At 55.2% G+C, this 11670-nt stretch overlaps 1 protein-coding gene across 2 annotated transcripts in view; it reads left to right on the top strand.

The window, feature by feature from the left end:
• Positions 1–224: 224 nt before the first annotated feature.
• TIAL1 (TIA1 cytotoxic granule associated RNA binding protein like 1) overlaps positions 225–11670 on the top strand; it is a 29106-nt gene continuing 17660 nt past the window's right edge. For both annotated transcript variants that reach the window (XM_075257666.1, XM_075257665.1), the window contains exons 1-2: positions 225–424; positions 5529–5625. In XM_075257666.1, coding sequence (XP_075113767.1) covers positions 396–424; positions 5529–5625 — 126 coding nt within the window. In that variant the 5' untranslated portion in view covers positions 225–395. The remainder of the gene's footprint in view (positions 425–5528; positions 5626–11670) is intronic.

Below are 11670 nucleotides of genomic sequence, written 5' to 3'. Positions count from 1 at the left end.
CTCGCTCTGCTCCCTGTCAGTTTGGTTTATGGGGCTCTGTAATGACCGGCCCTCAGGGCCCCAACTCCCCGCCGTCGTCTCTTCTCCCCTCAGGTAACCTGAAAGCATTTCCCGCCTCAGTGATGACACGTAGGACACAGCTCGCAATGTGAACGCGCATGCTCCGGGTTGACGTCAGGCAGACGCGCAGATGGAAGGGAGTGCGCTTGCGCAGTGCTCGCTCTCTCTCTCTGACTGGTCGCTGGTGGCGGCCGCCATTTTGCTGGGAACCGGACAGAGGTTTATTAGGTTTTCTGCTGCCCCCGGTGACACCGAGTCCTAGTCCCGGATCTCCACTCCTGCTAGTCGGTAGAATTGTCTCAGAGGACGTTGCCGGGAGTTCACCCGGAGGAGCCATGGACGATGACGGGCAGCCCCGGACCCTGTGAGTATGCGGCAGCTGCTGGGCCCCGGGCAGTGTCAGATGAGGCGGGGGCCCCTCATGTCACGTGTCCATCACTGACTACTGCTAGTAGATGAGCTGCAGCTTGTGTGGTCACATGGTTTGTGGTGTGACGTCAGAGTGTCGTTGTGATGTCACTCACTGTCATGTGACCCTTTGTGTCATGGCGTCTCCGCTAACAGAACAGGACATTTGGTCTTGTCTTCTGCATCTGATTCTGAGGATGTTTGTGACCAATTAAACATCTGTCGGCGAAGAACGCTGCTGTCTGCCTGATGGGGCGTATCAAGGGGGTACGACATAGGTGACGGCGGCGGGGAAGGAGGAGGTGGCGAGGAAGGAGGGGGTGACGGCGGCGGGGACGGAGGAGGAGGTGGCAGGGAAGGTAGGGGTGACGGCGACGGGGGAAGAGGAGGTGACGGCGGCGGGGAAGGAGGGGGTGACGGCGGCGGGGACGGAGGAGGAGGTGGCAGGGAAGGTAGGGGTGACGGCGACGGGGGAAGAGGAGGTGACGGCGGCGGGGAAGGAGGGGGTGACGGCGGCGGGGACGGAGGAGGAGGTGGCAGGGAAGGAAGGGGTGACGGCGACGGGGGAAGAGGAGGAGGTGACGGCGGCGGGGAAGGAGGAGGTGGCGAGGAAGGAGGGGGTGACGGCGGCGGGGAAGGAGGGGGTGACGGCGGCGGGGACGGAGGAGGAGGTGGCAGGGAAGGAAGGGGTGACGGGGGAGGAGGAGGAGGTGGCAGGGAAGGAAGGGGTGACGGCGACGGGGGAGGAGGTGACGGCGGCGGGGAAGGAGGAGGCGACAGGGTAGGAGGAGGTGGCAGGGAAGGAAGGGGCGACGGGGGAGGAGGAGGAGGTGGCGACAGGGTAGGAGGAGGTGGCGAGGAAGGAGGAGGTGGCGAGGAAGGAGGAGGTGGCAGGGAAGGAAGGGGTGACGGCGACGGGGGAGGAGGAGGAGGTGGCAGGGAAGGAAGGGGCGACGGGGGAGGAGGAGGAGGAGGAGGTGGCAGGAAAGGAAGGGGCGACGGGGGAGGAGGAGGAGGAGGAGGTGGCAGGGAAGGAAGGGGCGACGGGGGAGGAGGTGGCAGGGAAGGAAGGGGTGACGGCGACGGGGGAGGAGGTGACGGCGGCGGGGAAGGAGGAGGCGACGGGGTAGGAGGAGGTGGCGAGGAAGGAGGAGGTGACGGCGGCGGCGAAGGAGGAGGGGGTGGCGGGGGCGGCGGGGGGAAGGAGGAGGTGACAGAGAAGGAGGAGGTGAAGGCGGCGGGGAAGGAGGGGGGGGCGGCGACGGGGGAGGAGGGGGCGACGGGGGAGGAAGAGGTGACGGCGGCGGGGAAGGAGGGGGTGCAGGCGGCGGGGAAGGAGGAGGTGACAGAGGAGGTGAAGGCGGCGGGGAAGGAGGGGGTGCGGGTGATAGGGAAGGAGGAGGTGACGGCAGCGGGGAAGGAGGAGGTGACGGCAGCGGGAAAGGAGGGGGGGGGGGCGGCGACGGGGGAGGAGGGGGTGCAGGCGGCGGGGAAGGAGGAGGTGACAGAGGAGGTGAAGGCGGCAGGGAAGGAGGGGGTGCGGGTGATAGGGAAGGAGGAGGTGACGGCAGCGGGGAAGGAGGAGGTGACGGCAGCGGGGAAGGAGGGGGGGCGGCGACGGGGGAGGAGGGGGTGACAGCAGCAGGGAAGGAGGGGGTGACGGGGGCGGGGAAGGAGGAGGTGACAGGGAAGGAGGAGGTGACGGTGGCGGGGAAGGAGGGGGGGGGCGGCGACGGGGGAGGAGGGGGTGACAGCAGCAGGGAAGGAGGGGGGGGCGGGGAAGGAGGAGGGGGTGACGGCGACGGGGAAGGAGGAGGTGACGGCGGCGGGGACGGAGGAGGGGGTGACGGCGACGGGGAAGGAGGAGGTGACGGAAGGAGGGGGCGATGGGGGAGGAGGAGGAGGTGACGGTGGCGGGGAAGGAGGAGGTGACGGTGGCGGGGAAGGAGGAGGTGACGGGGGCGGGGAAGGAGGAGGCGACAGGGTAGGAGGAGGTGCGGGTGACGGCGGCGAGGAAGGAGGGGGTGCAGGTGGCGGGGAAGGAGGGGATGACGGAGGCTGGGAAGGAGGGGGTGACGGCGGCGGGGAAGGAGGGGATGACGGCGGCGGGGAAGGAGGGGATGACGGCGGCTGGGAAGGAGGGGGTGACAGGTGGCGGGGAAGGAGGGGATGACGGCGGCGGGGAAGGAGGGTGTGACGGCGGCGGGGAAGGAGGGGGTGATGGGGGGCGAGGAAGGAGGGGGTGACGGGGGCGGGGAAGGAGGAGGGGTGGGGATGGAGGAGGTGACGGCGCCGGGGAAGGAGGAGGTGCAGGTGGTGAGGAAGGAGGAGGTGCGGGTGACTGCGACAGGGTAGGAGGAGGTGCGGGTGGCGGGGTAGGAGGAGATGCGGGTGACAGGGTAGGAGGAGATGCGGGTGACAGGGTAGGAGGAGGTGACAGGGTAGGAGGAGATGCGGGTGACAGGGTAGGAGGAGATGCGGGTGACAGGGTAGGAGGAGGTGACAGGGTAGGAGGAGATGCGGGTGACAGGGTAGGAGGAGATGCGGGTGACAGGGTAGGAGGAGATGCGGGTGACAGGGTAGGAGGAGAGGCGGGTGACAGGGTAGGAGGAGGTGACAGGGTAGGAGGAGATGCGGGTGACAGGGTAGGAGGAGGTGCGGGTGACAGGGTAGGAGGAGGTGACAGGGTAGGAGGAGATGCGGGTGACAGGGTAGGAGGAGATGCGGGTGACAGGGTAGGAGGAGATGCGGGTGACAGGGTAGGAGGAGATGCGGGTGACAGGGTAGGAGGAGGTGACAGGGTAGGAGGAGGTGACAGGGTAGGAGGAGGTGACAGGGTAGGAGGAGATGCGGGTGACAGGGTAGGAGGAGATGCGGGTGACAGGGTAGGAGGAGATGCGGGTGACAGGGTAGGAGGAGGTGACAGGGTAGGAGGAGGTGACAGGGTAGGAGGAGGTGACAGGGTAGGAGGAGATGCGGGTGACAGGGTAGGAGGAGATGCGGGTGACAGGGTAGGAGGAGATGCGGGTGACAGGGTAGGAGGAGGTGACAGGGTAGGAGGAGGTGACAGGGTAGGAGGAGATGCGGGTGACAGGGCAGGAGGAGATGCGGGTGACAGGGTAGGAGGAGGTGACAGGGTAGGAGGAGGTGACAGGGTAGGAGGAGATGCGGGTGACAGGGTAGGAGGAGATGCGGGTGACAGGGTAGGAGGAGGTGACAGGGTAGGAGGAGGTGCGGGTGACAGGGTAGGAGGAGGTGACAGGGTAGGAGGAGGTGACAGGGTAGGAGGAGATGCGGGTGACAGGGCAGGAGGAGATGCGGGTGACAGGGTAGGAGGAGGTGACAGGGTAGGAGGAGGTGACAGGGTAGGAGGAGATGCGGGTGACAGGGTAGGAGGAGATGCGGGTGACAGGGTAGGAGGAGGTGACAGGGTAGGAGGAGGTGCGGGTGACTGCAAAACGAGGAGGTTGTATGTATTATATAGGTGTACGTGTTCTGTGTGTAAAATCCACGGGTATAGTTTGTATTCTGGTTGGTATTTTGTGGTGGAATCCACTGGAGTGTCAGCTCCAAAATTCCTTAGTGTGAACATACCCAAACGTGGTCAGTTATCGCACCGAGCCGCTCTAGGATGGCTTGCTCATGATAACTGCCCTAATAATATGTACTGAACGCAGTTATAATTCTGGGGCCACAGGGGTCCTCACTAATAGGTGAAACTCTGGGAAGACTGAGCTTGGGGTGTCTGTAGTGCGGAGTGCCGGTGAGCTCATCCTATACCACAGCACTGTACACGGCTTCTTCTACATCGAACAGATTCTCATCCACAAAGGATTTTGGTTGATTTGAAGGGTTTTCTGCAGGATGTCAGAGGGGTGAGGTCAGGTTGGAGCTGAGATAAGTTGTTCGGGGGTTTTTGCCACTGATTTCTCACCAGCTTTCCCTGTATATTTTCCATTCTTTTTGATGTCTCTCCTGTCTTTGGATAAAAAAAAACACAGAAAAATCTGCAACAAAAAAACACTTTTCTGCAACATGTGGCCTTAAAGGGATCCTATCACTCACACACTATTTTTTCTAAGTACCACGCCGGAATAGCCTTAAGAAAGGCTATTCCTCTCCTACCTTTTGTTGTCTTCTCCGCGCTGCCGTTCACCTACAATTCCAGTTCTTGTCAGTATGTAAATTCGTCTCTCCGGCGCCGCCTCTATCTTCTTTAGCTGCGTCCTCTTCTTCCAGCGGTGGCTTGCAACTTCTAGGCCTCGGGCCTTGGGCAGAGTAGACTGCACATGCACACAGGCCACGAGAAAATGGCCGCTTGCACAGTATTGTAAGTGGCCATTTTCTCGTGGCCTGTGGGCATGCGCAGTCTGCTCTGCTCGAGGCCTAGAAGTTACAACCCACCGCCAAAAGAAGAGGCTGAAGAGGACGCTGCTGATGAAGATGGAGGCGGCTCTGGAGAGCTCTCTGGCAGCATTGGGGACGCCCCCAGTGCTGTCTGAGCACTGGGGCCCGCCCCCAGTGCTGTGAGAGGGCTAATTTGCATTCCGACAAGAACTGAGATTGTAGGTGAACAGCGGCGCGGAGAAGACAACGAAAGGTAGGAGACTAATAGCCTTTCTTAAGGCTATTCCGACGTGGTACCTAGGGAAAATAGTGTGTGAATGATAGGATCCCTTTAAGGCCGAGGCCCCACATTGCGTAACACTGTTTAAACAATGGGAGGAATAAGGGCACATAGCAGGCAAACAAAGCAGAATTTCTAAAGCAATATATTTCGGACAAGTCCAATTTCCATAAGTTAGCAGTATAGATAGGATCCTTGAGATGGGACAACCCCTGTAACTTAAATGTGGTCCCAAGTATCTGCGCTATGCCATGTAAACACAGCACCACAGTGCAAGGAGGGCGGGAGACTTAAGAGGAGTCAGGGTGCCGCTATAATACTCTGCTAGGGGGTGACCCTGCCACAAATGATGTCCTCACAGGAGAGTGAGGCCTCCTCTAGTCCGGAGTGCCATGATTTGTCCCGCACTGACCTTGTGCTTTCCCGTTTGCAGGTACGTTGGGAACCTCTCCAGAGATGTCACAGAAGTCCTCATCCTCCAGTTATTCAGTCAGATCGGACCATGTAAAAGCTGTAAAATGATCACTGAGGTGGGTCCTCCGGATACAAACATGACCAGTACATATCACCCGTGCTCAAGGATGCCGCCACAGCCCCTGCCAGCGACAGAGTAGTAGGTTTGGGTCAGTTGGAGTTCTTTTGTAATTCCCCTTTTATTTGCAGGGGCCCGATGCTTACTCCGCCTTTTTATGTATCTACACACGGGGAAGATTTATGAAGACCAGGGCTTTCAGCTCCTAAATCGTTGCCCCCTCTGCCGGTGCAGTCTGTCTGCACTGACACCATTTTATATAAATTTCAGGGTTTTTTTATGCCAAATCCTTATAACTTTACTCCATAGACTCTGCGCTATATAGCGAGCTCTGCTACTGCACATATAGGAGACATACAGGCCTGCTCAGGGACATGGCCTAGACACATACAATACACGTGAGCTCAATGGGTGACCGGCTGAGAGGGATTCCAATCTATAAGGGAAGGGTATGCATTGCCTACATGGTGATGAAGTGACCGCCGAATATTTGTAGCTTGCAGGGTGTCCTTGTCAGGTAGGTAGGGAGCAGTGTGATGTACTGGGGATAGGATGTTCCAGTATATGGCGTGTGCACAGGAGAAGGCTTGCCGATGGTTGTATGAAAAGCCGATAAGGGCACAAAGAGGGTCACATGGGGAGGTATCAGGAGATTAGGTCATGTATGGAGGGGACAGGAGATTAGGTCATGTATGGAGGGGACAGGTTGTGGAGATTACATGTGAGGGGGTATCAGGAGATTAGGTCATGTATGGAGAGGACAGGTTGTGGAGATTACATGTGAGGAGAGGACAGGAGATTAGGTCATGTATGGAGAGGACAGGTTGTGGAGATTACATGTGAGGAGAGGACAGGAGATTAGGTCATGTATGGAGAGGACAGGTGGTGGAGATTACATGTGAGGGGGTATCAGGAGATTAGGTCATGTATGGAGAGGACAGGTTGTGGAGATTACATGTGAGGAGAGGACAGGAGATTAGGTCATGTGTGGAGAGGACAGGTTGTGGAGATTACATGTGAGGAGAGGACAGGAGATTAGGTCATGTATGGAGAGGACAGGTTGTGGAGATTACATGTGAGGAGAGGACAGGAGATTAGGTCATGTATGGAGAGGACAGGTTGTGGAGATTACATGTGAGGAGAGGACAGGAGATTAGGTCATGTGTGGAGAGGACAGGTTGTGGAGATTACATGTGAGGGGGTATCAGGAGATTAGGTCATGTATGGAGAGGACAGGTTGTGGAGATTACATGTGAGGAGAGGACAGGAGATTAGGTCATGTATGGAGAGGACAGGTTGTGGAGATTACATGTGAGGAGAGGACAGGAGATTAGGTCATGTATGGAGAGGACAGGTGGTGGAGATTACATGTGAGGGGGTATCAGGAGATTAGGTCATGTATGGAGAGGACAGGTTGTGGAGATTACATGTGAGGAGAGGACAGGAGATTAGGTCATGTGTGGAGAGGACAGGTTGTGGAGATTACATGTGAGGAGAGGACAGGAGATTAGGTCATGTATGGAGAGGACAGGTTGTGGAGATTACATGTGAGGAGAGGACAGGAGATTAGGTCATGTATGGAGAGGACAGGTTGTGGAGATTACATGTGAGGAGAGGACAGGAGATTAGGTCATGTGTGGAGAGGACAGGTTGTGGAGATTACATGTGAGGAGAGGACAGGAGATTAGGTCATGTATGGAGAGGACAGGTTGTGGAGATTACATGTAAGGAGAGGACGGGAGATTAGGTCATGTATGGAGAGGACAGGTTGTGGAGATTACATGTAAGGAGAGGACGGGAGATTAGGTCATGTATGGAGAGGACAGGTTGTGGAGATTACATGTAAGGAGAGGACGGGAGATTAGGTCATGTATGGAGAGGACAGGTTGTGGAGATTACATGTAAGGAGAGGACGGGAGATTAGGTCATGTATGGAGAGGACAGGTTGTGGAGATTACATGTAAGGAGAGGACAGGAGATTAGCACATGTATGGAGAGGACAGGTGGTGGAGATTACATGTGAGGAGAGGACAGGAGATTAGGACATGTATGGAGAGGACAGGTGGTGGAGATTACATGTGAGGGGGTATCAGGAGGTTAGGTCATGTATGGAGGGGACAGGTTGTGGAGATTACATGTAAGGAGAGGATAGGAGATTAGGTCATGTATGGAGAGGACAGGTGATGGAGATTACATGTGAGGAGAGGACAGGAGATTAGGACATGTATGGAGAGGACAGGTGGTGGAGATTACATGTGAGGAGAGGACAGGCGATTAGGTCATGTATGGAGAGGACAGGTTGTGGAGATTACATGTGAGGAGAGGACAGGAGATTAGGTCATGTATGGAGAGGACAGGTGGTGGAGATTACATGTGAGGAGGTATCAGGAGATTAGGACATGTATGGAGAGGACAGGTGGTGGAGATTACATGTGAGGAGAGGACAGGAGATTAGGACATGTATGGAGAGGACAGGTTGTGGAGATTACATGTGAGGAGAGGACAGGAGATTAGGTCATGTATGGAGAGGACAGGTGGTGGAGATTACATGTGAGGAGGTATCAGGAGATTAGGACATGTATGGAGAGGACAGGTGGTGGAGATTACATGTGAGGAGAGGACAGGAGATTAGGACATGTATGGAGAGGACAGGTTGTGGAGATTACATGTAAGGAGAGGACGGGAGATTAGGTCATGTATGGAGAGGACAGGTTGTGGAGATTACATGTAAGGAGAGGACGGGAGATTAGGTCATGTATGGAGAGGACAGGTTCTGGAGATTACATGTAAGGAGAGGACGGGAGATTAGGTCATGTATGGAGAGGACAGGTTGTGGAGATTACATGTAAGGAGAGGACAGGAGATTAGCACATGTATGGAGAGGACAGGTGGTGGAGATTACATGTGAGGAGAGGACAGGAGATTAGGACATGTATGGAGAGGACAGGTGGTGGAGATTACATGTGAGGGGGTATCAGGAGGTTAGGTCATGTATGGAGGGGACAGGTTGTGGAGATTACATGTAAGGAGAGGATAGGAGATTAGGTCATGTATGGAGAGGACAGGTGATGGAGATTACATGTGAGGAGGTATCAGGAGATTAGGACATGTATGGAGAGGACAGGTGGTGGAGATTACATGTGAGGAGAGGACAGGAGATTAGGACATGTATGGAGAGGACAGGTTGTGGAGATTACATGTGAGGAGAGGACAGGAGATTAGGTCATGTATGGAGAGGACAGGTGGTGGAGATTACATGTGAGGAGGTATCAGGAGATTAGGACATGTATGGAGAGGACAGGTGGTGGAGATTACATGTGAGGAGAGGACAGGAGATTAGGACATGTATGGAGAGGACAGGTGGTGGAGATTACATGTGAGGGGTATCAGGAGGTTAGGTCATGTATGGAGAGGACAGGTTGTGGAGATTACATGTGAGGGGTATCAGGAGGTTAGGTCATGTATGGAGAGGACAGGTGGTGGAGATTACATGTGAGGGGAGGACAGGAGTTTAGGTCATGTATGGAGAGGACAGGTGGTGGAGATTACATGTGAGGGGAGGACAGGAGTTTAGGTCATGTATGGAGAGGACAGGTTGTGGAGATTACATGTGAGGAGGTATCAGGAGATTAGGTCATGTATGGAGAGGACAGGTTGTGGAGATTACATGTGAGGAGAGGACAGGAGATTAGGTCATGTATGGAGAGGACAGGTGGTGGAGATTACATGTGAGGAGGTATCAGGAGATTAGGTCATGTATGGAGAGGACAGGTTGTGGAGATTACATGTGAGGAGGTATCAGGAGATTAGCACATGTATGGAGAGGACAGGTGGTGGAGATTACATGTGAGGAGAGGACAGGAGATTAGGTCATGTATGGAGAGGACAGGTTGTGGAGATTACATGTGAGGAGAGGACAGGAGATTAGGACATGTATGGAGAGGACAGGTTGTGGAGATTACATGTGAGGAGAGGACAGGAGATTAGGACATGTATGGAGAGGACAGGTGGTGGAGATTACATGTGAGGAGAGGACAGGAGATTAGGTCATGTATGGAGAGGACAGGTGGTGGAGATTACATGTGAGGAGAGGACAGGAGATTAGGTCATGTATGGAGAGGACAGGTTGTGGAGATTACATGTGAGGAGAGGACAGGAGATTAGGACATGTATGGAGAGGACAGGTGGTGGAGATTACATGTGAGGAGGTATCAGGAGATTAGGTCATGTATGGAGAGGACAGGTTGTGGAGATTACATGTGAGGAGAGGACAGGAGATTAGGTCATGTATGGAGAGGACAGGTGGTGGAGATTACATGTGAGGAGGTATCAGGAGATTAGGACATGTATGGAGAGGACAGGTTGTGGAGATTACATGTGAGGAGAGGACAGGAGATTAGGTCATGTATGGAGAGGACAGGTGGTGGAGATTACATGTGAGGAGATATCAGATTAGGTCATGTATGGAGAGGACAGGTTGTGGAGATTACATGTGAGGAGAGGACAGGAGATTAGGACATGTATGGAGAGGACAGGTTGTGGAGATTACATGTGAGGAGAGGACAGGAGATTAGGTCATGTATGGAGAGGACAGGTGGTGGAGATTACCGTATTTTACGGACTATAAGGCGCACTGGACTATAAGCCGCATTGCCCATGAGCGCCTTATAGTCCGTCTCGGTTCATATATAAGGCGCACCGGACTATAAGCCGCAGTCCGGTGCGCATTATATCTTATTGAAAGCGGCGGCAGGCAGACTTTGCCAGCGGCCGCTTAACCCCCCCGCGTGCCAGCCGCTTCTATTGGAAGCGCTCGGCAGGCGAGGAGGGGCTCTATCAGCAAAATCATGCTGATAGAGCCCAACCGTAAACGTTAGGTTAAACTACCCCCCCCCCCCCCCGTTTTAAAATAAAAGCCTGAAACAGAATGTGAAACTTACCGAGCGGTGCAGGGTGGGCGGGCATTCAGGCCTCCTCTTCCTCCGATGTTCCGTCCTCCTCCGGCGCTCGCAAGCTGATAATGGCCTGGGCACATGCGCAGTAGAAGCATTATGATATTGCGCATGCGCCCCGGCCATTATCAGCGAGCGCCGGAGGAGAAGGACGGAACATCGGAGGCAGAGGAGGCCTGAATGCCCGCCCGCCCGCCCGCCCTGCACCGCTGGGTAAGTTTCACGTTCTGTTTCAGCGTGACAGCAGGGCTGCCGGACACTTCCTATTCATTTCTATGGGAGCCGGCATGCGAGCGCTCCCCATAGAAATGAATGGACTGCTTTTTTCCATTCATTTCTATAGGGAGCGCTCGCATGCCGGCTCCCATAGAAATGAATAGGAAGTGTCCGGCAGCCCTGCTGTAACGCCGGCGTGTACGGCTGTGATTACACGCCGGCGTTCGGTAGTGTGAATGCACCCTTACGGTGCCTTTTATGTATGTATGGAAGCGGCACGCAGTCTTTGCCGCCGCTTCCATCCATATATAAGCCGCACCGGACTATAAGCCGCACTTACGATTTCTGAGGAAATCGTAGGTTTTTTATGTGCGGCTTATAGTCCGGAAAATACGGTACATAGGAGGGGAGGGGAGGAGTTTAGGTCAGGTATGGAGAGGACAGGTGGTGGAGATTACATATGAGGAGAGGACAGGAGATTAGGACATGTATGGAGAGGACAGGTGGTGGAGATTACATGTGAGGGGAGGACAGGAGATTAGGACATGTATGGAGAGGACAGGTGGTGGAGATTACATATGAGGAGAGGACAGGAGATTAGGACATGTATGGAGAGGACAGGTGGTGGAGATTACATGTGAGGGGAGGACAGGAGATTAGGACATGTATGGAGAGGACAGGTGGTGGAGATTACATGTGAGGGGAGGACAGGAGTTTAGGTCATGTATGGAGAGGACAGGTGGTGGAGATTACATGTGAGGGGAGGACAGGAGTTTAGGTCATGTATGGAGAGGACAGGTTGTGGAGATTACATGTGAGGAGAGGACAGGAGATTAGGACATGTATGGAGAGGACAGGTGGTGGAGATTACATGT

This window comes from Leptodactylus fuscus, chromosome 10 (assembly GCF_031893055.1).
Source record: "Leptodactylus fuscus isolate aLepFus1 chromosome 10, aLepFus1.hap2, whole genome shotgun sequence".
Classification (NCBI taxonomy): Eukaryota; Metazoa; Chordata; class Amphibia; order Anura; family Leptodactylidae; genus Leptodactylus; species Leptodactylus fuscus.
The sequence above is the reverse complement of the archived record's forward strand: the minus strand, read 5'-3'. Positions and strand labels throughout refer to the sequence as shown.